This window comes from Erythrolamprus reginae, chromosome 1, assembly GCF_031021105.1.
Source record: "Erythrolamprus reginae isolate rEryReg1 chromosome 1, rEryReg1.hap1, whole genome shotgun sequence".
Classification (NCBI taxonomy): domain Eukaryota; kingdom Metazoa; phylum Chordata; class Lepidosauria; order Squamata; family Dipsadidae; genus Erythrolamprus; species Erythrolamprus reginae.
The window spans coordinates 177,389,385-177,415,347 of NC_091950.1; the positions used below are offsets into that span (position 1 = coordinate 177,389,385).

Below are 25,963 nucleotides of genomic sequence, written 5' to 3' on the forward strand. Positions count from 1 at the left end.
AGTGCCATAGAGTGGTTGCAATGGCGCAATCCGGTCAAGAGCCTCCGTCGCAGCCTTATTCTAGGCCACGGCAAGAGACTTTGCCGAACTGTGGACAAGTGCATCTGGTATAAACCCAAGCGCCCTTTGAAAGCCCTCTGGGTCCATCATGCATACAACATACAACTCCATATCCATCTTATGCAGGATGTAACCCAGTACTACATATTCCTCCACATATAATTTTATCTCCTCTTAATTTTCTTGGGTTGGTTGGAAATGAAAGGACTATCACCCCCACTCCCATCTATGTTACATCCTAGATAAGCCAGCCTAAGCAGGAAGAAAATACTAATTAATCATCACATTCTGATTTTGGTAGTTATATATCAATATAAGAAGCTACCAGGGCAGCAGTAAGCCAAAATTTATTTTTCTTTAAGTGTGCACAAAAAGTAATTTCAAGAGGCTTCTTCACTTGGCAGAACTTGAACCATTTCATATTCATTAGTAAGCATGCTGTTTGATATACTATCCATAGTATGCTATCATAACTCCAAAATAGCATTAAAAAGAAAAATACTCACATTACTGAAGAGGTGCTTGAGATTCTGGATCCTATCATGATCTGCTGTTTTCAACACTGTGGTATATTTGTCCTTTGTTTTATGGTATTGTTCTTTATATTTCAGCTGCAATAAAAATGAATTATAGTCATTCAATGTCTTCATACAAATTATAGGGGGGGAAAGAAAATAAGGAATAAATCTAAGCAAAGAAGGAGAATGACTCACCTCACTAGCATTATGGCCACTCTGAACAGCAGTTACATAAACTGGAGTGTCCATAACCACACCATAGTTTGGTAAATTGTCCTTCCCTTGTTTTATGTATTTCAGCTGTAAAATCAAGGCAAAAAAAAGCAGTAGGGCTCAGTTCTTTAGTAACCATGCACACAACCTATGACAGTGATGGCAAACCTTTTTTTACTTGGGTGCCAAAAGAGCGTGCCCACACACATACCAGTAATTCAATGCCTGGGAAGGGCAAAAACAGCTTCCCCGCCCCCCAGAGGCCCTCTGGAGGCCGAAATGGCTTGTTTACCAACTTCTGGGCCCAGTAGGCTTATGTTTTGTCTTCCCCAGATTCCAAAGGCTTCCCTGGAGCTGGCCGGGGGGCAAAAACACCCCCCAAGTCCCCCTGGAGGCTTTCTGGAAACCAAAATGCCCTCCCAGACCCTCTGTGCGAGCCAAAAATCAGCTGGCTGGCACATACATACACATTGGAGCTGAGCTAAAGCAACAGTTTGTGTGCCAGCAGATATGGCTCCGTGTGTCACATGTGGCACCCATGCCATAGGTTCACCATCACTGACCTATGAGATTATATTTTTGAAGTCCAGGTATTATGAGTCTCTGTAATATATAGCAGTTGATAACTTTAAAAAAATATCGCAGAGCTATATTTCTACTAAAGTCCTTTTTGGTGTAAATTAAGAAAGTTTTGCTTTGTTCCCAGAAAGTGTGGCACTATCCTTACATTTATTTATGCCCATGTTTCTTCCCCACAAATGAAAGTAATTCTATAAATAAAGATGTCTTAATTCAGCTGTGCTCAAGCATAGCAGGCCATGACAGTAAGCCAATCATGTTGTCCTGATTCTCACCAAACATTAAATGAAGTGAATCAGGCAGTAAAAGAGTTGTCGTTTGGATCATTCCAAAGATGCTTTTCCAATTTTTTTTTGGTGGGGGGGGGGGGTTTCCCCTTGAAAACATTTCACTCCTCTTCCAAGATGTTTCTTCAATTCTAACTGAACAGTGAGAAATGGAAGGATTTCTATTCTCTGCAGTCATCTGGGCGTTAGCACTTTGAAGCGACTTGGGAGTTTATCTGTATCCTCAGAGACACCTGAATTTAGACTGCAAAATGATTCATTCTGATTCACAGTCACTTTCCTGCATTAAAACCCCCCAACTATTTCCTAACTCTGCTACCTAATATTCCTCAGTGGATCTATGGATGAACCCTAGTGATGCATGACTGAACCGATTCACTAAATACAGTGGTACCTCTACTTACAAACTTAATTCGTTCCGTGATCAGGTTCTTAAGTAGAAAACTTTGGAAGAAGAAGCAATTTTTCCCATAGGAATCAATGTAAAAGCAAATAATGTGTGCGATTGGGGAAACCACAGGGAGGGTGAAGGCCCTGTTTCCTCCCAGGAGATTCCTAGAGAGGCCCCACAGAGGCTTCTCCCTGCCTTTTCTGAAAATTTTGTAATCAGTGTTTAGAAGAGCAATTGGTCCGTAGTCACTAACTTGATTTGTATTGGCACCTTCTTTCGGTATCATGGTGATATATGTCTCTTTCCATGTTTCAGGTATTTTAGCTTCCAATAGTGCTTCATTGTAAACTTTTAATTGTAGTTGTTCTATAGTCTTTCCAAAGTGTTTATAATACTTTCCCAGATAACCATCTGGTCCTGGCGATTTGTTACCTTTCTGTCTTTTAATTGCTTCTTGTATCTCTATTGGGGTAATCTCTCTATTTAACATTTCCCTATTTTGTTCGTTTATTTTCATCACGTTATTTTGTTGCAAGTACTTATCTATTTTAGTTATGTCTATTTCCTCTTATGAGTATAATTTCTCATAATATTGTAGAATAATTTCTTCTAATTTTTGTTCATTATGTTGTAATCTCCCTTCTACATCCGTTAATTGATGTATCATCCTATTTTCCTTTTCTTTCTTAATTTTGTGTGGCAGCCATCTACCTGGTTTGTTAGCATTTTCAAAGAATGTTTGTCTGGCTAGCTTAATATTCTGACTATATTCTTGTTGGTCTATTAGGTTTAGTTCATGTTTATATCCCAATAAAGATTCATATATTTCTTTTTTCTCCGGTAATTCTTGATGTTGCTTTTCTAATTTTTTAATGTTTTCTATTATCACATTATATTCCTTTCTCCTCTTTTTATTTCTTTCTATGTTATATGCTATAGTGATACCTCTTATGTAGGCCTTGAGAGTATCCCACAAGTTCTGGATGGTTGTTGGTTGTTTTTGGTTTTCATCTATAAAAAGTTCAATCTCTTTTATAATTCTTTCACTATATTCTTCTTCTAATAATATATTTGTATTTAATTTCCATCTTTTATTATGAGTTTTAGTCCCTTTCCAAATCACAACTAGTAAGTTGTGGTCTGCCCAAACATTTATATCTATTTCGACCATTTCAATGTCTCGTAACATTTCACTATTTGCCCATATCATATCTATCCTTGAATAGGATCCGTGTGGCGCTGAATAAAATGTATATTGGGTTTTTTTTGGATGCGTCAGCCTCCATAGGTCTGTCATGTTTAATTCTTCTATGATATCTTTAAATGTGTTGGGCAGTGTAGTCCTATTTGTATTTTTATTTTTACATTTCTTATAATCTTTATCTTTATCTATAATTCCATTATAGTCTCCTATTATGCAAATGTTTTTATTTTCTAGTGTTAATATCTTTTCAGGTAGTTTTTTATAAAATTCTTTTTGTTTTTTGTTTGGGGAATATATATTTATTAAATTTATTTTCCTTTCATTTAATTTGATTTCTGTAATTAAGAGTCTTCCTTTCAAATCTGAATAAATTTCTTTCGCTGTTATTTCTTTTTTAATATACATTACTACTCCTTTTTTTAAAATTTCCTAATGATGTGTATAGTACTCCCAGTTTTGTATTCTCTAAGTATTCCCCGCCTTTTCTGGCCCTGTTTCCTCCCAGGAGATTCCCACAGAGGCCTCATGGAGAGGCCTCCCTGCCTTTTCCAGTTACAGTTTCGAAGGCTTGGGTTTGTAAGTGGAAAATGGTTCTTGAGAAGAGGCAAAAAAATCTTGAACACTTGGTTCTTATCTAGAAAAGTTCGTAAGTAGAGGCGTTCTTAGGTAGAGGTACCACTGTATGCCTCCCAAATGTAGTTCATGCTTCTTCTTACTTGACTCTGAAGGTCATAGGCCTTCTTGGCATGCAGGATTTGAGGAGTGTCCCAAACGTAGCATCCAATTCCCTTCAGCCATGTCAAATCATCTTTGTACAGCACCTACAGTTAGAGAGAAAATAATAAAGAAAGCATAAAACCCATCTTATCATCCTTTGCATATCTTAGTCATATCTTCAATTATCTTACAGTTCAAATCCAGGGTAAATTTTACAAAAAGAGGAATATCGAAAACATTATCTAATGTACATCAGAACATAGAGCCTGCAAATATCTTTCTTGGCTTCATCTCGATATCATTCCTATTTTTAAAAAAACAAAACAATTTTTAGTTGTTACATCTCAGGTGGAGTTCTAACTTACCTCGCTGCTGGTTCACTTCCTCCCATGCCGCGTGGCTGTGCCTTGTGGGAGCGTGTGCACAAAGCACACACATGCATACACAATGCTGTCCCCAAAAATCCCCCCAAAAGCCAAAACCAACATGGCAATGCGTACACAGTGCTGAAAACTCGGCTTCTATGCATGCACAAAACTCAGAAATTTTTAAAAAATTAAAAAAGAAAACAAAATTATAAAGGTGGTGGCACCGACTAAGCCAGTCATCGTGACATCACCAGCAGTTTGCTACAGGTTCGGGCAAACCTGTCAAACTGGGAGTAACCCACCTTGTTATATCTGCTTATGTAGTGGAGGACTTAAATCAGAGATATAATGGTTCTTGAAGCATTGTTCAATTACAATGTGCAGCATTCCCCTATTTGGCTATTTCAATTTAGGATTTTTATCACTTAAGGCAGTCTTCCTTTGGGAGACAATTAGCACTATTGTTGTGTATGTAAATAAAATGGATCTACATACAGGGCGCGGATTGGCCAAGCTGCGGCCAGGAGATTCAAGCGGCTGTCAAAGCTGTGCCTCCGAAGGAAAACTTTTTAAAAGGACAGCATAGCCATGCCGTTTCGGCTTTCACTACATCACTTTGATTGAACATTGTTGCTAACTTGTTACCCGTTCCAGCTTATCTCTAATAAACATCATCATAGATCAGCCATGGCTTTACCGTGCTGACGGCGTTCACCTGTCAGAACAGGGGAACACCATCTTCTTACAGGACCTGCAGAGGTCACTGCGCGAGCTGGTGCAGATAGAGGGGGGAGTCAGGGGGCCAAGATAGAGATCTGACCCCCACTACGTGGCAGGTTAGGGGCGGAAATTGGGTGGTGTTTAGCAACTGCGTGTTCTTCGTTGGGCATCTTTGGGGATGATTGGCAGGTTCTCTCCAAGGGCTCATGGTGCCTTTAGTTCGATCTGGGCAATTGGAGGGAAACTGCCTTTGGGTCTCGCCCATTTCTATCCCCTTGAAGGGGTTAGATGGCGAGACCTCCCACATGCAGGTGCATGGCTGGGATCCAGGTGAGGGCGTGGCCCTTCACCTGGATCAGCATGGAGCTACACCCATAAGTTGCGCCCGGAAGTTTTTCCGACATCATTTTCAGCCCCGGAAGTAATTGTTTGACCCTGCGGGTCCTTGTTAGGCTTAATTAAATTTATGCTAATTTAATTAATAAATTATGCTAATTTAATTAATAAAAATGACCCAGTTTAAATCCAGCTCTCTGTGTCCGTGTCGTTACTCCGCCTCTGCTGCAAACAAGAATCAGGCTACAACATGTTCTCTTGCATTCTCCAATTCTAATGAAAGTCTATGGAGATTCTGAGTCATCCCGATCGTGGTTGTCCCAAAGATGCTTTTTTAAGAGACAACTGAACTTTCTTGTTTTTTTCTTTGAAGTCATTTCACTTCACACCCAAGAAGCTTCTTCAGGGTCAGGCTGGATGGTGGGGAATAAAATAATTGATATTTCTTGCAGACAACTTGTCATTTGTATTTTTTTTGGGAAAATCATTGTGACCATTTGGAGGCTTGTATGTAACCTCACAGTAGTGCAAGTGGGTGTGCAAATGGGTGTGGAGCCTTCTTGGAACTGTTGAAAGGTGTGTTGTGTTGTGCATCTGTGCTTTCTGCAGGATATTTTTCTGTGCAGAGAGCAGAGAAAAACATCCAGCAGAAAGCACAGCTCCACAACAGCACAACTCCACAGTCCTTTCAACAGTTCCAAGAAGGCTCTACACCAGTGGTGGGTTCCACATACTGGCAATCCAGTGTGCTACGCACACATTCTGGTGATTCAGGTGCTTGCATGCTCTTGCTCATATGCATGCTCACACATGTCCTCTCATGCAATTTTGCCTCTGTGCATGCGCAGAAAGCAAAAATGCACCAAAATCTCACTAGTGAGAGTGACCCCTCTTGACATTTTGCTTCTGTGTATGTGCAGGAAGCAAACAGGGGCCAAAAATTTGGCAAAAAAGATGGCACCGCCTAATAGATCGGCAAAAAAGGCACCAGAACGGTCACACACAAATGGCATAATCTGCCGGCCACTACCGGAACGGAGCTCCGGGGCACCACCGGTAGCAACCCACCACTGCTGCACACCCATTTGCCACCACTCAGGTCATCCTGAGGACACATATAATTCTCCAGGTGGTTTCAAAGGCTCTTCAAAAGGATGCAAATGATTAGCTGTCTGCAAGGAATATAAATCCTTCTCCTCTCCACCATTCAGTCAGAGCCGAAGAGGATGGTAATAAAAACATCTTCAGAGAATGCGCAGCCAGTGAGTCAACCCCGGCCCGGATTTTCCGCAGGGCCAGGGAGACACGGCCCTCAGCGTAGCCGCCATCTTGGGGCCGGGATCTCGCGAGATCTCATGAGATCCCGGCCATTTTGGGGCATCGGCCCTGGCCGCTGACGTCATCAGGGGCGGCCTGCCAGCCCTATATAAGAGGCTGTGCAGGCTTGGGGCCTCCTTTTCGCCCCGACGACGAGCAGGTGAACACCCACCCGCCCTCCCTATTTTTCAGTGTGCCACTGTGGATCACCCTTAGGGGGCTGAATAGGCATTTTTGGCGGTCTCGGTATTTTCTGCGACCGTTTTTTTCGCCTATTCCACACTGCGGTGATGGATGGATGGTTAGGGGGTGCTTCGCTCCCCGTTTAGTCTAATTGGCTTACCTTTGGTCATTTGGGTTGGCAGGTTAGGGGCGGAAATTGGGTGGTGTTTAGCAACTGTGTGTTCTCTGTTGGGCATCTTTGGGGATGATTGACAGGTTCTCTCCAAAGGCTCATGGTGCCTTTAGTTCAATCTGAGCAATTGGGGGGAACCTGCCTTTGGGTCCCGCCCATTTCTATCCCCTTGTATGGGTTAGATGGCGAGACTGGTGCATGGCTGGGATCCAGGTGAGGGTGGGGCCCTTCACCTGGATCAGCATGGAGCTACGCCCATAAGTTGCCCCGGAAGTTTTTCTGACGTCATTTTCCACTCCGGAAGTAATTGTTTGACCCTGTGGGTCCTTGTTAGGTATTTAGTTAAATTTATGCTAATTAGTTAAATTTATGCTAATTTAAGAAATAAATTATGCAAATTTAATTAATAAAAATGACCCATTTTAAATCCAGCTCTTTGTGTCCATGTCGTTACTCCGCCTCTGTTGCAAAGACAAGGGAAGACCAGTTGCCTCCTGAAAAAGCACCTTTGGCATATCCAGTGAAAGCCCATGAAGATACCCTGCAGTTCACTTCATGGTCATGCTGTTTTATGCTAACTGATAAAGCAAAAGCTCTGGATTACTGAGACAAAGCTTGACTACCGATTTGCAATAAACGAAGCATTTCTCAGGGACCGTGAAACCAAACTGTTACTTACATCACTCAGAATCTCCTGAGCCTTTCTAGCCACCACCACATCGTTCTCTTCCGGGGAGCAGTTCCACTGGTGCAGGTGGGTTCGGTATTCAAGGTCGCTGAGGATATACTGACATTTCTTAGCCAGCACATGGTTGATCATGTCACTTGGAATATGAATGTGTGCCTTGGTGTCTTCATAATTTTTCCTGTAGGCCAACTGGAGAACAAGACAGAAGTTGAAATTATTATTAAAATTAAGAGGTTCTAGGCTCCATCAAAAACAGACAACATCTGTTACCAAAGTCAGATTCAGAACTGTTCTGAATAAATTAGCACCGGGATGAAATGCTCCCAGTGTGCTTGTGCCTGTCAGTCGTCAGCGAGACAGTCTCAAAGGCAGCGCGAGGCTCCGCCCAGACAAATGACGACACCATTTGGGTTCTCTTACCCTCTGTGCATGCACAAAGTGTTCTATGCATGCTCAGAGGGTAAAAGAACCCAAATGGTGGTGCCTGGCAGCTGTGTGGAGCCTTGCGCTGCCTTCGCGATCACCTCTCCGATGACCAACAGGCATGAGCGAACCAGGAGCATTTCACCTCTGGTTAGCAGAACATCAGCACATATTCGTTGTCTTCCAAGGCCTCATTCTCATTCCAAATCATCAGACATTCATTCATTCATTCATTCATTCATTCATTCATTCATTCATTTATTAGATTTGTATGCCACCCCTCTCCGTAGACTCGGGGCGGCTTACAGCAATAATAAACAGTATATAACAAATCTAATAATTTAAAAGAAACACTAAAAACCCCATTATTAAAAGCAAACATAGACACAAGCATACCATACATGTATAGGCCCGGGGGAGATGTTTCAATTCCCCCATGCCTGACAGCAAAGGTGGGTTTTAAGGAGTTTACGAAAGGCGAGGAGGGTGGGGGCAGTTCTAATCTCTGGGGGGAGCTGGTTCCAGAGGGTCGGGGCCGCCACAGAGAAGGCTCTTCCCCTGGGTCCCACCAAACGGCATTGTTTAGTTGACGGGACCCAGAGAAGGCCAACTCTGTGGGACCTAATCGGTCGTTGGGATTCGTGCAACAGACGGCGGTCCCGGAGATATTCTGGCCCGATGCCATGAAGACATGTTTTCCTCTCTTTATATTACAGATAGTCCTCAATTTACAACAGTTCATTTACTGGCCATTCAAAGTTACAACGGCACTGAAAAACACGGTTTTCACAATTACAACCTTGGCAGCATCCCCATAGTTATGTGATCAAAATTCAAATATTTGGCAACTGGTTCATATTTATGACCCTTGCTGTGTCCCAAGGTCATGTGGTCACCTTTTGTGGCTTTCTGACAAGCAAAGTGAATGGATTTGGCTTAACAACTGGATTGCTAACTTATCTGACAAGCAAAGTTTGCCTTAACAACTGGATTGCTAACTTATCAACTGATGTCAGCTAGTCTGCTGCTTGCTGCCATAGAAAAGTGGGGAGGGGTCAGTGGAGAATTTTTCGTTGCTGCTTTGCAACTATGGCCTGGATTTTGCTTATGTCTCCAAGGCCATTTCTGCTAGTTCTGGTATGCAGTAGTCTCTGATTGCCTAGCTACAAAGGGACTGTACTGTACAATTTGTTTCAAGTTGCTGTTTTTCCCACTCTTTGCTTCAGAGCTTTCCTAAAATTTCTTGATTTCGATTCATTCCTAGTAAAAGTACTTTTCTTTGAATCTATGGAACTGAGGATTTTTCCCCCTAGGAAAGGGACAGCAACTCTGACAACTGCAGTGATTCACTTAACAATTGTCAATAAAGGTTGTAAAGCTCATTTAACAAATGTCTCACTTAACAACAGAAATTTTGGATTTAATTGTGGTCATAAACTGAGGACTACCTGTATTCGGCTTTTTTGCTGTGATTCCTATCTAAGAAAAGTCACAAATAATTCCTTACCGCACTCCGCATTTTTTGGAAAGCAAGACAATGGAGCACGCGTGGGAAATCTTTTTTATCTTTCCCTGCCAGATAATGGCCTTTTAGCTTCTCATATATTGCTTTATATTTGAGCTGAAAAAGACAAATAAAGAAAGTGTTAGATGTATATATTTCCCCCCAAAAATATCCCACAAAGGTAATAACGGAAAGAAAACTCATACAGACCTCGCTGTTTATATAATCAGCATGTTTGGCACCAACAATTGGGATGTAATCTGGAGGCAAAGTGTAACCATAAGCCTTTTTGGATTCCCAAGCATCCTTGTACACATACTAGAAGGGACAAAAATAGCAGATTAGATTTAATGAACCAAGTTTCAAAGAATCAAAATGCAAGTGCCTCTAAAGCAGGAGTGGGAAGCAATGGCCCTTTTATGGACTTCAACTCCCAGAATTCCTGAGACAGCCATGCTGTCCTCAAGTCATAATGGGTCCATCCTTCCCCACCTCTGCCTTAAAGCAAGAGCAGGGTCCTTTTCCCAGTTTGAAATGCCAGCCTACAATAGGAGGGATGATAATGTAAAATGGGTGGCACCCCACATTTTTTTTAAAAAAACAAAACCCCTGTCTTTAGTGGGAATACCGTGTTTCCCCCAAAATAAGACCCTGTCTTATATTGTTTTGAACCCTGAAATAAGGGCTTGGCCTTATTGTCATACACTCAAAAGCCCGATTGGGCTTATTATCAGGGGATGTCTATCACGGGGGGAAACAGGGTGTTTGCATAGTTAACATGAACAAAATTTATTCCACCCCATAAAAATGTATTACAGAGTTCCCTCGATTTTTGCGGGTTCAAACTTCGCGAAAAGTCTATACCACAGTTTTTCAAATATATTAATTAAAAAATACTTCGCGGTTTCCCCCCCTATACCACGGTTTTTCCCACCCAATGACGTCATATGTCATCGCCAAACTTTCGTCTGCCTTTAATAAATATGTTTTTTAATAAACTTTAATAAATAAACATGGTGAGTAATAATCTAAATGGTTGCTAAGGGAATGTGAAATTGTAATTTAGGGGTTTAAAGTGTTAAGGGAAGGCTTGTGATACTGTTCATAGCCAAAAATAGTGTATTTACTTCCGCATCTCTACTTCGGAGAAATTTGACTTTCGCGGGCGGTCTCGGAACGCATCCCCCGCGAAAATCGAGGGAACACTGTACTTGTTTTATCTAAACTGTAAATTTAAACAGTATCAATGAATAATACTTAGTATTTTAAATTATTGTGAAAGTAATTGTTGGTTCAGAATTAAGACATAGTGTGGGATGCAGGATTCAGGGAAAAGTGAAGTTCCAACAGGCATTTGCATCAAAGATATGCTTCCCCAGATTAAATTTCTTCCTAGTAATACAAGAGATCTTGAATTTACATGATATGAAATACAAGATAACGTACATCGCTGTAGAGTTTTATCATCTCTCTGGAATGATTGAATGCTGGTGTGTCGTCAGAACCGATGTAGTGACCTTTTTGAAGGTTAAAGGTTTCTTTGTATTTCACCTAAACAGAAAAATGAAAGGCAAGGCAAAATTTCAGACATCAGATTGAGTTTAAGGCTAACTTGATAAGTTGACCATCTAAAATGATAAGCCATTTTAGAGCAATATAGAAAATTTGTTCTAATTTTTAGAAGTTTATAAAATATCATTTCTTTATAGGTAAATTTATTTTCTGTATGAAAGACATTAAGACAGGGGTGTCAAACTCGCATCGCCACAGTGTCATCAAGTGACGTATCATGACTTTTCCTCACTTCCCTAAACGGACATGGGCATGAGTAGCATGTGATTTATCTGGCCCACAGACCATGAGTTTGACACCCCTACTGTAGACCAAATTGTTGCTAGGCATTCTGTCATTAACACAGACATCATACAATTATTCTGGCCTAAAACATGGATTATATTTTTAAAAGCTTTGTAGAGCATTTATGCTATATGTAACTGCCCTTATATTGAAGGTTTTGTTAAAAATAACATTGCATTGTAGAATAGTATATTAATACAACTTTCAAACTACTGAATAATTAACACTAGATACAATAATCAGGAAAAATAATGATAAACATATTGTATGGCATCTGAAGATACATATTCTTTCACACAGGGACACACATAACAGTACTGCAGCCATCCTGTTTTAAAGAATGCTTACATCACTCTGCATAATCGAGTTTGCCTTTGCCAAAACCACATCTGGAGTGTCTTCAACGGATGTGTAATGGTCAAAATTATCAATGGCTTCCTTTGTGTAGATTCTCTGTAGGAAAGCATGACATGATCATAGTTATCTTCTGGGAGAAGCCTATAATGCTGCTATGAGTGTACAAAACAATAATTTACCTTGTTTATTAATTCCTGAGCATTCTTTACTCTCCGATGATCCACTGAATCTAATGGAATCCAACCACAGCCACGGAGCCATTCAAGATCAGATTTATAAAGGTTCTGTAAACATTAATAAGTTATGATGAGTACAGTATATATATAGTACAGTATATCTATTCTATTCTATTCTATTCCATTCCATTCCATTCTATCTTTGATTCGTTTTCCTAGATCTTTCTCTTAGATATACTTTAATATCTAGCTTGTAAAAAAACCCTTTTTTAATAAATAAAGCTGGAGTTGGGTGGCTATAACAAATTTGAATAAATAATAAAAAGATTAAAAGTAATAATATTATTACTTACATCACTTTGAAGGTCATAGGCTTTCTTTGCTTGGATGCAGTCATTTTGGTCAGGGTGACACGTCCATTCATGAAGGTAAAGACGATACGGAATATCACTGACAAGGTGCTGGCAGTCTTTGGCTGCAATCACTGAGCGTATATCGGGGGGTATGTGAATATGGGATTTTGTTTTGTGATAGGATTCTTTGTATAACCTGTCATTCTGAATCTTGCCAGCATGCTCAAACCACACCAGTTTTGGGTCCTCTCTCATGTTATTGACCCCAACATAGTGGCCTCTTTGGATAACGTAATCCGCTTTATATTTTAGCTAAAAGGGAGAAAATACATGTGTAAATATCAGCCTTGAATCTTTTCTTCTTCTAACTTGTGAAGTACGTTCCTTTTTCCTGTCCTCATTGTCTGGAAAGATTAAGAAAAGTATGGATGCAATTGTATAACTTACAAAAAGAATGGGTTCCTGAAGTGATAAACCTGACTGGGCCATTGTGATGAGAAATTGGCTTTGATAGGTTTTGCAATCTTATGAGCATGGTAAATACTAGAAATCTGTGAGATTTTTGAAAGGTAGAAAGATTTTACCTCACTTTGGACATTATCAGAATGCTTGGCATGACGAAACGGCACGCTGTCAGGAGGCAAAGTGTAGCCAATAGCTTTATGTTTCTCCCAGTTGTCCTTGTACAGATGCTGCAAAAAAAGAGCAGTGAATATTTTCTGAAAGACTACAATTGTTTCTAGTTCTATCAAAAATGCACCCAGATTAAATTTCAGATTAAACAAATAAATGTTTAAGCAATTTGTTCCATATCTTGTAAATGTTTCCCTTGGGCTCTTTTTCATAAATTCACGGTTTATTGTCTTTTCAAAATATTTAAAATGTATTTCAATATTTCAAATATAACTAATTATAAAAATTGCCATATTCAGTGATAGGCAAGTGGTCAATCTCAGCACTATCATGATTAATCAATAGCAAATCTACAGGATTTCAGTTGGAGGTCCTTCTCTGGAGATTCCAGAGACTGGATCCAGAACCTTTTACATGCAAACACACACACACAAACTTGTGTTGATTCACTGAGCTGTAGCTCTTTCCCTTTGAAGTTCTCTCTCAATATAGCTTGGATAAATATGGCAGCCTTCAAAACGATATCCAGAGTGCTCCCCCTTAGTGAGGTTATTCAAGAGAAACTGGGCATACTAAAGATTGGGTTTGGATCAAGGGTTCATCTTGAAGGCACATGAGGTCCTCTCTAACTATGATTTTGTATTTGTAGGTGCAGTGTTTTACTGATGTAGTCACAGAGAAAAGTTCGTGTTTTGACTTATTTAAGGTTGGCTATGAGTTTGTTTCTGGGTTCAATTAAAAGTGGAACATCCACTCCCATTGAAACACGTTTGCAGATAAGATCATCTCCAGAACTTAAGTTCCTTCACATAAATGAACAACTATCCAGAGAATGGATTTTTTTCTCAGTGGTAGTAAATACAATTATGGAACAACTTCTCCAGAAGCATGGTATTGTATTATGATTAATTCCTTTTAAACATGGAACACTAAAAAGGGACTGGTTAAAGAGAAACTTGGGGAAAATAGTAGATGGTTTTGATTCTGTTGTTATATTTGGGGGTTCTTAATAATCACTTAAAGATGATTAATTGTCTTATTTGGCCTGGAGCTGACATCTGTACATAGCTTCCGTTACTGCAATTACAAAGTTTGCAAAAATACAGAAAACTTTCTTTACACATTGAAGAGCCCATTGAAAATTGAGCAGATTCAAGGGAAAGAAATGCTGAATAAATAAATGAGGAAGAAGATAGGAAACTTGCAGGAGAAGAAAAGGAATGGAATTCTGAACAGGGAATACCATTGCAGGGTCACTGTTGCACCTTTTGAGTTAAAAGAACTGTGTGTACTGCCAAGATACCAGATGGTAGTAATATGAGAATATTCAATGGGATTTGTTAATAAAGTGAAAAAAGAGGGGGTATACAAATGCAAGAAACTAAAACAGTCCAATGAAAGCACAAAGGGTCAACAGTGATAAAATAAATTTGTTTTGGTGTCAACGGAGTGGAAAACTGTGGGAAAGGAGGATAAAATAGAAATCTCTTGAAATCAGTCCTGGCTGGGTAGAACCCCCAGCAAGAGGCCTGTATGTTTATATCTTTATTTTCTTTAGAAACATAGAAACATAGAAGTCTGACGGCAGAAAAAGACCTCCTGGCCCATCTAGTCTGCCCTTATACTATTTTCTGTATTTTATCTTAGGATGGATATATGTTTATCCCAGGCATGTTTAAATTCAGTTACTGTGGATTTATCTACCACGTCTGCTGGAAGTTTGTTCCAAGGATCTACTACTCTTTCAGTAAAATAATATTTTCTCATGTTGCTTTTGATCTTTCCCCCAACTAACTTCAGATTGTGTCCCCTTGTTCTTGTGTTCACTTTCCTATTATCCCATCTCTAAAAGCAGACATTTCTGGAATCTGTCTACTACCTCTTCCCTCCTGGATCCAACGTGGTCACCCTAATACTGTGTTATTGTTAACTGTTGTATTTCACTAATTATCCCATCAGGACTCATGATTTAAAGATATAAAGTCATCCCTAACTTTCTATTTACTATTTTTCCTGGGAGGAAACAGCATACCTCATTAAGAATCCTAGCTGCTTCTTTAACTTGTTGCAACCGAGGTGTATCTGTTAGTGTATACATGGCCTTGATGTCATTCCATTCCTGGTGGTATTTAACCTGGAAACAAATAGAGTTAACAATAGAGTTATTATAGGTCTAAGTTACAGCTGTACAAATTGCATCTTACACAGACCATCTGATGTTCTCCAAATGTTTTGGCTTTCAATTCACATCAGCCTCACCTAACATAGCAATGGAAAATAGTCTCCAGATATCTGGAACAAATCCAATTGACTCTGTTTCTGATTTTTTTGTGTGTGCGTGTGTATGGGTGGATACTAATTTGCCTTCATTTTTGTGAATAAGAAAAATAAGAATAAACATACAGAGAACAAAAATATAACCTCTAACTCAAATACACACACACAGTGCACTTATATGCATAATGTTTGTTTGTTTGTCAAAACGTGTACAAGATAATAGGTATGGTGTTGTGATATGGTATAAACATAAACAAAAGCAAAGTAAGTACAGTATAGGTAAATTTGGATAATAGGACAGTAGGACAGGGACGGTACATGCCTTTCTATAAAAAATAATAATAATGGAGGAACAGAAAAGCTGATTGGCTAGATCAGAGTTAAAGTGCATTAAATTCAGCCTTGCTCTGCAAATCCATGGCTATTCTTAAATATAAATATAGTTAGGGTATGCTGAAATGCAAATTAATTGTATGCACTTCACAAGAGTAAAATAAGCACATGTATTTAATCTTGCCTTCCAGAAATTATGTATTTCTTTTTACTTTATGCATTATTTAATGGCATTTTTATGTAACCAGTGGATTGAGTTATTATTTGATCCCATAATTTAATTATTTATTAGGTAAAATAACTGTTTGGTGAAGTAGATAAGCTTTCAGGAGCCTGAAAGGTTATGTCTCATCCTTAGGCGTGAAAAGCAACAGGGTGACTCAATCACCATGAGATTGTCAGTTCTACTTCTGCTTTACTGATGCAACCTGGCTGGCTGATTTTGATCTCACTCTCTCAGCCCAACTCACCACCCAGGCTTGCTGTTATTGTGGAGGAAGGAGTATTAGATATGTTCTCTGCAGTGAAGGGCTACCAAAATTTTTACTACCACACTGTGGGTGTGGCTTATGCAATACGCCCTGCATATTCTTTAACATCTTTCAGTGCAAATTGGGTGCTCTGGGGTGGAGCTCCATTTTTGCTACCCCACTGTGTCATCTCCCCCCCCCCCCCCCGTCCAGGTAGTAGCCCATCCCTGGTTCTCTGCCTTGAATTGTTTATAAAATAATACAGGCAAGATAAACAGTTAATAATGAATAAAATGAATAATGAATAAAATAAAATGAATAAAATCAAAGCAGTTGCTTTGGGGAGGGGAAGGGTTGGAAGCATCTTTTCAAAGCACTCCTGTTAGCCCAATCATGAGGTGTTTGGCATATTCTAATCCCACACAGTGCAACATGGCTGAGAAGAATCAATACTTTGCACTTGAAGGCAAAAGACACCTTCCTTAGTTTGCTTTATAAAGGATTGACCGATGGTAGGAGTCAGTAGGATTAAAGTATATAGACTGTTGTACAGGAAAATAATTGATATGAAAATATCATTTTCCTACTGCCACAGTTCACAAGATTCATTAAGCTGGGATAACTCTGCTAGAGTTATCAACATTCATAGTGATTTGTTCACAATATATTGGTTCCTTTTTCCAAGATTTATTCCCTTTATCCTAGAAGATAAATTTAGCTACTTACATCGCTTAGTATTTCTCCACCTTGTTTGGCTGTGATATAATCAACCCTGTCAGCCACTGGAGTAAATGGCAGTTTATCAGCTTTGGTACGATATAACCTCTATAAAAAAAGAAAGGAATAAAAGAGGTAAGGCAAATAACAAAAAGAGTCACTCAAGAAAGAAAGAAAGACAAGAGGAGAATACAGTAGTCCTCAACTATCTAATAGTAACATTTAGAGTCACCTCTAGATGAAATGGGTAGTATATATAAATCCAATATATTTTAAATGTGTAATATATATAAAAATAGTATATATTAAAGTGGATTAAATTAAATCACAACCTTTCTGTTCCTTTTGAGCAGTACAACATGGATATTGTATATCACATTAAATCAAAATTTGTTTCTTTAGCTTTGACTTAATATAGTGTATGAAATTAGCCAATGATAATGTAGCCAATAAACCATAGTAAAATAAACTATAGCTTATTATTTAAAGGGTTTCAGATTATTATTTAGAGAGGGGTTTTTTGTTTTCGTTTGCTTTATTTTTATTGATATTGTGGGCTACCAAGAACGCTGTTTCTTAAGATGGGCAGACACATACATCTAATAAATCGATAAAAATCACTTAGTGGAATCTGAGTCCATAGGAACAAGCAAGCACGAAAGAGAAACAGTTCTGAATGAACTAAAGGCTGCATTGTGAAAAATGGGGGATTTTTGTGTGTGAAACAAGAAATATTGTAGGAAAAAACCTCTTACCTCATTAATAAGGGCCTGAGCATGTTTGACATGATTGACAGAGACAGAATCACTTGGCATCCAGCCAATTCCTCGTAGCCATTCTAGGTCAGATTTATAAACAGCCTGCATAGACAAAACAAAAACAACAACAAGAAAGAAGTTGAGACTTATTTGCACTTTTTCCAGGTGGCAATTTCGCATTCATTTCAAGTAAAAGATTAAAAATGTTCTTTTTGCACAGGGAAGAGCAAACGAATTTGGCATAGCATATAAGGAAAAGTATTATATTGTTACAGTTTTGATGCTGTAATCACTTTCTATTTTCTTACATAGTTTGATAAATATTTCACATTCACATTTATATCTGGTATCATATTTTACTGGAGACCTAAAATGCATATTTATTTGAAATTAATGATGTTCATTTACATGGCTGCATCTGTGGGATTCTGATTGGAAAATGTAATTTTCATTATAATAGTTATCTGTACATTGTGGTTCCTATAATAAATATCATATTTATAGAAGCTGGTTGATTCATACAAAGATGGCAACACACGTACTTCAATTTGAACAGCAAATAGTAATAATCAGTCAAAAGCAAAGGGAAAATGTAAAAAAAAAACAATAGCCAAAATTTAATAGTATAAGCAATGAACTTTCTACTCACATCACTTTGTAACTCATAGGCTTTCTTGGCTTGGATGACATCATTCTGGTCAGGCAAACATATCCATTCATGGAGGTACCGGCGGTAATCAATGTCACTAACCAGCTTCTGACATTTCTTGGCCAACAAGATGGACAGCATGTCTACTGGGCTATTAAACTTGGTTTTAAACTTCTCAAAATGTTTCTTGTATTCCCTCTCACTCTGCAGTTTGGCTACACGCATCGCGAGCACTAGCTTGGGATCATCATGAATATTCCGGAATCCAACATGGTGTCCCACTTGCTTACGGTAACCTTCTTTGTACTTGTACTATTTTAAAAGAAAAATACAAATAAAATTTCCATCTGTGACATCATAAATTGTAAATGAATTGCATACGAGAACTTTGTTACAATTTATGCCCTCTAGAACAGGGATGTGAAATTTGCAGCCCACGGGATGGATGCGCCATTCCCTTGCCCACGGGAGGGGGGGAAAGTCACATGATGACAATGTGAAGCCATGAGTTTGACATCCCTGCTCTACAACAATACCCCCAGAAATTTGTGTGGCTCCCACACAGATGTTTCAATATATGATGTTACCAGGTTCTGTGCAAGAGCACTCAAAATTCATTGAATATTGATCTATGGTTTGATCTTAACTTTATAAGATAGATTTAATGACTAGCTCATCATATTATATTGCTTTGGAACTTACTGTCGTCTTCCAGTATTTTATGCTCCTCTACACCCAGGTAATATTCTTATCCTTCCTTTTAGATCCTTTTTTTAATATATGTATTGATTTATCTTTTATATCTTCTAGCTTTTAATAATTTTCTTCTCTCTGGTGCTAGGGAATTGATGGCTGCGGAGCCTCCTTCCATTATAGTTGGTTTATAGTTGATGTTTGTTTATAACCAAGGTGCATTTCTAACCAACTGCAATCTTTTATTCTAAGACTGAGAACCTTTGGTTAGAATAAATCCTATTTAGTATCAGCATGGTAGAACATCTGGCCAATCTTGTATCAAGAAAGTTCCAGGTAGTAGGCTAGACTGAAATATCAAAAGGCATATGAAAAACAGTACTGGTGAATAGCTTCTGTAATATTGCCTGAATTGATTGAGTCATTGATTGATTGATCAAATGTATATACCTCCAAGCGATTTACAGTTTGGTTTTCTTTCTGTTTTGTGAAAATGCTGATAGCAACTTAGGTCACTTGTAGCCACTCAGATTGAATATGAGCTTATATAATTTTAAGTACCTTTCAGGCATAAAAGTCATATTGAGTAATAGGAGGACTTTTATCAGAATAAACATGGTGTGGACTACAATGCTAATCTAAATATCCAGTAAATGTATCAGAGCTTCTTCATGTGCTACAGCTGTTGCTTGCAGAGTTTATCCACAATAATTGAATTATGCTTGAAATCTCTTATTTTGCTGTGAACTGAGATATATAAATATTTGATTTCTTTCATATCTATATCTACATCTACCACTACACCTACACAACTCACTTAATAACCCTCTTGCTTAGCAACCTACACCTACACCCACATCTATCTATCTATCTATCTATCTATCCATCCATCCATCCATCCATCCATCCATCCATCCATCCATCCATCCATCTTCTATCTATCTTGCCACTATTTACCCTGCTGAAGGTCTAGAGTTCACACACACATACAAATACACACACAAGGTAAGAACATATAGTTAATATACTTACATCACTGGCAATTAGTCTTGAGGCTTTAGCTGTTTTAATTGGAATTGCGTCTGACCTGTAATCAATGTATTTCTTTACATCGTCCCAAGCGTCCCTATAGAGTTTCTGCAAAAAAAAAACACACAAAAAAGACTCAATTCCTTAAAACACAACAATATTTTCAATATGCTTTTGCCATATGTCAAACTATTCTCCAAAGCAGCTGAGGGTAGAACAAGAAGCAATGGATGGAAACTAAATGAGACAAGTAACTTAGAACTAAGGAGAAATTTCCTAACAGTTAGAGCAATTAATCAGTGGAACAACTTGCTTCCAAAAGTTGTGAATGCTCCAACACTGGAAGTATTTAATAAGATGTTGGATAACCATTTGTCTGAAGTAGTGTAGGGTTTCCTGCTTAATCAAGGGATTGGACTAGAAGACCTCCAAGGTCCCTTCCAACTCTGTTGTTGTTGTTGTTGTTGTTGTTGTTGTGATTATTATATCTCCTTGCTTTGGAAAGTTTCATCTATGGGTTTTTTTTTAAAGTTTGTAATTTTTTAAGTTATGCTTAATGAATGAAAGTTTCATATATTTTTAATAACTTTTTTATGAATTAAGGCAGTCCTCGAGTTATGACCACAATGGAGCCCAATCTTTATGCTGATGAGTGAAACATTTGTTAAGTGAATTTGCTCCATTTTAAGGCTTTTCTTTCCACAGTTGTTAAGTGAATCATTGCAATTGTTAAATTAGTAACATGGTTATTAAGTGAATCTGGCTCTACTATTGACTTTGCTTGTCAGAAGTGGATCACAAAAGGGGATCACATGACTGTGGGACATTGCAACCGTCATAAATATGAACCAGTTGCCAAGCATCTGAATTTTGATCATATGACCATTGGGAGGCTGAAGTGGTTGTAAGTGTGAAAAATGGTCATGAATCACTTTTTTCAGTGCCGTTGTAACTTTGAATGATCACTGGATGAACTGTTGTAAGTCAAGGACTATCCATATAGAAGATCAGTCTCCAGATTAGGCCATTTATTCTGGTATAATATATAATACTGTATCCAAATAAAGTTTGAGTCACAGCATTGAAAATATTGCATAAGGCAACCATCAACTAATGAAGTATAAAAAACAGTGCTATTGTCATAATGAACTGATCTACAATAATATTTCATGGCTCGCCAATAAAGCAAAAAAAAAAAAGTTAGTAAAAGGCCCAGACATGATTATTCAACAGGCATTCTTCACATTTTGTCTCAAGTGCCCATTTTGTTTCAAAAAACGATGAAAGCAGAATCCTTAGAAAGTAGAAAGTAGAAAACTAAGGTGTTATAAGGTGGGAGAATGCAATATTATAAAGCAGTTTTAATCTAAGGATCTTAGTAAATATGGTAGAAATATACTTACTTTGCTTACGTTGATGGAATTGGTTTTAGAAAGCATTATTTCAGGCGTGTCAGGCATCACATGGATCATAACTTTATCTTTATCCCAAACTTCTCGATATTTAGGCTGCACAAAATAAGGAAGCAGTTACTGGTTTATTTGGTTTTTTTTATTATTTGTTTATTTATTCTATCTATCTATCTATCTATCTATCTATCTATTTATTTTAATGTATTTGTATGCCGTATTATTCTTATCTAATCACTGATATAAAAAACATATAAAAAAATTAATAGGACTTATTGTCCTGAATGTTTGTTAAGCTACTGAAAAGAATGAACATACAATACTGATTTGCGCTGCGTTGGTTTTAGCAAGGAGAACGTCTGGTGTATCAACAATGTTGGTGAACTTCAGACGGTCAGCAGGAGTGCGGTATACATTATCACTCAGGATTTCCTGGGCAAATTTAACTCTTTTCACTATTGGAGACCCACTTGGCATCCATCCAATCCCACGGAGCCATTCTAGATCTGATTTATACACAGCCTATAAGACAGCACATCAGAAAGGGGGAATGAAAGTAGTTAATTTTTTTTATGAAATAAACATTCTTATGTGATCATAACTAATGGCACATTAATTCTGACCAATTCATACTTAATTCTTTTAATAATTAGTGCTCCTTTCTTTTTTTGTTCTAAGGCAAAAGGTAGATAAATTGGACAAATGAAATTAAAAATGGTCATATATCTTCTGATATTAACGGCAGTTTTCATTTGTATTAATTCCCTGAAATTAAGTGAATAGAAAACACCCCAAACTTGGCATAATATCCAAAACAGGCTGAACATTTTTTATATATCGCTACACTGAATTACAGTTAAATGAATTGAGAAAGCAGATTTAAAAACAGTTCTCAACTGCATAAGTTATTGGTAAATTTGCTATATGTGACATTTTAGAAAAAAATTATCTACTGTATGTAATAAGTCACTTTAAAATATTTTCACCATCACCAGTATAGTGTTCTCATTGGGTCTACCAGATTAACTTCATTCAGTGAAGACTTCAATGAAGGAACAATGTCTCTGGTCATAGTTTTTGGCAGATGTAATCATAGGAAACAAAAGTAGTATTAAAATAATCCTAAAAACATCTTTTCCAACTTGCATTCTTCAGATATGGGGATTTGAATTCGCTTATATTCCACTGGCAAGGATAATGTAATTTGAATTGCAATGGATCCGTTCTATAGCTACGTGCTTCAAGGTCTCTTTTATTCTGTGTCTGACCATGATGCATCTACATAATCTTCTAAGTTACTGGTGTACTTACGTCGCTCTGAAGTTCATATGCTTTCTTTGCTTGGATCACATCATTCTGATCTGGCAGACAAGACCACTGGTGCAGATAACGATGGTAATCGATGTCGCTGGCTAAAGCCTGTCCTTGTTTGGCTGCCTGGATAGCCACCATTTCATAAGGAATGGTGATCTTGGCTTTTGAACGGTGGTATGCTTGTTTATAGAGACGGTCATTTGTCATCTTCATAACTCGAGCAGCCCATGAAAGTTTAGGATCCTCCTTGACCGAAGGGGTTCCAATGTAATGACCTTTCAGTTTCTCGTAAGTTTGTTTGTATTTATACTGAAGAGGAAAGAAAAGCAAAGAGCTGGTAAAAGGCTAGGAAGTATTCCAGTTAGTGAGAAAATTGGTGTTTTAATGCCTGGGGGACTATGAGTGATGGAAAGAGTATGTTTTAGGATTCATGTATCAAAGTAATGTAATTTATTAAACCATTCTAAAACTATGTTTAAAAACAGTAACTTTGCCACTGAAAAATGAAAAATAACATTCATTGAATCCAAAAACTCATTTTACTGAAATATCTCAATGGTTGCTTTTTTTGGCAATTCAGAATAAGACATGTGTTAAACTGCTTGGTTTCAATAAAATTTTAAATCTCAAATTTCTAAGCAAATAAATGTAAAAAGTGGAGATAAGTGAAAAAATGTCATATCCTTGAACAATAGCAGCTTGTATACGATTGGATCAATGCTTCATTGGTAACTGGATGCATACTCTTCCATCTGTGTGATATGAAAAGATACAGGTGTTTTAGAGGCAACATTTAAATAGCAGAGCTCATACCTCACTTGCAATTTCTCTGGAAGATTTTGCATGCTTGAATGAAAGAGCATCCACTTTAAAGTCATAACCTTTTGCTTTGGCATCATCCCAAGCTCCAGTATAATGTTTCTGCAATTGGAACACATGTATAACTTTCAATAAAATCAGAAAATGCAGGATGAAAATAAACTATAAACAGTTCTCAATTAAATATACAATCTTATGAGTCCACATTGGGTATATGTACCACTATGATTATAAAGTATTAATCATAGTTTATCCCAGGGATAATTGTTTATCCCAGTGCCACACCTCAATTATCCCAGGGATAATTGAGCTGGGGCACTACTGAAGAATAAAGTGTAAAAACCTATACATTTTCAAAATGAGCAATGGGACAACCATTGAATAAATACAATGGAAATGGTGAAATTCAGGCTAGGCAATTACATTTGGAGCTTGTTTCTCCAAAACGATTTGTTTATTTATGGCTGTTAGGGTAGTATGGCCACAAAATTTGGGATGCAAAAGAAAATAAAAAAGAATGGATAATGTTTTTGTGCAGAATCTCATACTTCCAACAGAGATGGTTAAGATAGTGTGTCCACTGACACAGGCACCATCATTTTCATCCTCATCACCTATATCTACAGTACATGTAATTGTTCTTCATTGTATATTTGTAGACAAGAACAGCTTCACAATTTGAAGAGCTAAATATTTCTCCAAAAAAATGACACAAGGATAACTTACAGTCTGTGTGTATATGATCTGTATGTGTGTGTCATTTCCCTTCAGTTTCTGGGATTGAAGCCTTAGTTACATTGTCATTACTCCTTCTCCCTCCCTCCCTCCCCCCCCCCTCTCTCATAGTCTCTCTTCCTTTTCATTATCAGCAAAAATGTTACATACACACATACACACACTGTTATGTTTGCAAGTTGCTAGAATAAAGGTGATCGCTGATTGGAGCAGGGCGACCAATAAGAAGCCTGCTAGCGCAACCAATGGGAAGCCTGGGCGCGACCAATAAGGAGCCTCCGGGCTCAACCAATGGGAAGCTCCAGGGCGAAGTCTTGAAACATTGTCACCAATCCCCGCGCTAGTAACAATGTATATAAAGTGCGGTTTTGGCCGCTTGTTTCTTAAGTCACTACCTGCCTGCGAGCTGGTCACTTTAGATGTTCCTGATTTTCAAATAAAGAGCTGTTATCCTCTTCATCGGCTTCCAGCCTCTGATTTAACAGTGGCGACGAGGGGTTCGAGCCTTCGCATTCCATAACACACACACGCACACACATGAATCAACATGTAATACTTTTATGTTTTTAAGAGCAACTAACAGGCGAGTATAACTAAAACAATGTAATAAACAAAGGAATAGTTATATGCTTAACAAAATAATGCATACAGTTAGTTAATCATCTTACATGGCTAGCATTCACAGCATTCATCTTGGAGAGTATCATTGATGGGGTATCGAGAGGAATATTAATCTGTGCCTTCTCTTTATCCCATGCTTCACGATACAGGTTCTAAGAAAGGAAAGAAGGAAAGACAATTTTCAATTGCTTTGTGAAAACCCTTCTAATTTTTAAAAAACCACTATATTTCAGTCACATTATACAGAGGTAGTGACTACATTTCAGTTTACCTCACTGATCTGTTGTGCATTGACCTTAGCCAGGACAACCGGGGGTGGATCAGCTATACTTGTAAATTTCAGTGCATCTGGGCGTAGTTTGTACAACCTCTCATTTATGAGATCTTGAGCCCTTTTCACTCTGACCACATCCACGGAGCCTTCTGGCATCCATCCAATCCCACGGAGCCATTCCAGGTCAGATTTATACAAATTCTATGAGACAATGGGATAATAATTTTAATAATAATAATAATAATAATAATAATAATAATAATAATAATAAGAAGAAGAAGAAGAAGAAGAAGAAGAAGAAGAAGAAGAAGAAGTAGTTAACATTTTAGCAAACAATAAAAATGCAAGACAGTCAAATTAAATATTGGAACAAACTTACCAAAAAATTCAAATGTGCTAATAGTCTTGATTAAATAAGTAGCAAATTTATTCAATCATGGCATAATACACCAGTGATTCTGAAGAATTCTTCCTGAATCAATTAATATAAAACTCCCTAAATTCAAAAGTTCAGGGCAACATAAGTGTTCTGTTCTCGGGCTTTCGGAAAAAAACCACCGGCTAAAACCCAATATTTTCAGCTTTAAATCACACTATTTATTTGGAAACACAACATTAAACAGAAAGCAATTTGTTACAATGTTCAGGGAGTATTTTTTCTCTGTTGTGAAATAATCAGATTAGGATCATCCACTCTAATGTCTTCTTCACCCTCCGACTGGGACTACTTCCCCATTGGTATATCAGCCCCCTCTGGTGGTACCTCAGATTTATCCAGGTCACTTTCTCCCTCACTCTCTACATCAGCT

General features: G+C 38.0%; 1 protein-coding gene across 1 annotated transcript in view; it reads right to left on the reverse strand.

The window, feature by feature from the left end:
- The window catches only part of NEB (nebulin), a 244,026-nt gene that overhangs the window by 75,376 nt on the left and 142,687 nt on the right, over positions 1-25,963 (reverse strand). Inside the window, exons 81-98 of the mRNA XM_070737126.1 lie at positions 21,710-21,913; positions 21,386-21,490; positions 19,986-20,090; positions 18,261-18,572; positions 17,609-17,713; positions 16,863-16,961; positions 15,089-15,190; positions 13,008-13,115; positions 12,424-12,735; positions 12,074-12,178; positions 11,886-11,990; positions 11,127-11,231; positions 9,891-9,998; positions 9,684-9,797; positions 7,745-7,942; positions 3,969-4,073; positions 774-878; positions 567-671 (exon numbers count right to left, since the gene is read on the reverse strand). Coding sequence (XP_070593227.1) covers positions 567-671; positions 774-878; positions 3,969-4,073; positions 7,745-7,942; positions 9,684-9,797; positions 9,891-9,998; positions 11,127-11,231; positions 11,886-11,990; positions 12,074-12,178; positions 12,424-12,735; positions 13,008-13,115; positions 15,089-15,190; positions 16,863-16,961; positions 17,609-17,713; positions 18,261-18,572; positions 19,986-20,090; positions 21,386-21,490; positions 21,710-21,913 — 2,502 coding nt within the window. The remainder of the gene's footprint in view (positions 1-566; positions 672-773; positions 879-3,968; positions 4,074-7,744; positions 7,943-9,683; positions 9,798-9,890; positions 9,999-11,126; positions 11,232-11,885; positions 11,991-12,073; positions 12,179-12,423; positions 12,736-13,007; positions 13,116-15,088; positions 15,191-16,862; positions 16,962-17,608; positions 17,714-18,260; positions 18,573-19,985; positions 20,091-21,385; positions 21,491-21,709; positions 21,914-25,963) is intronic.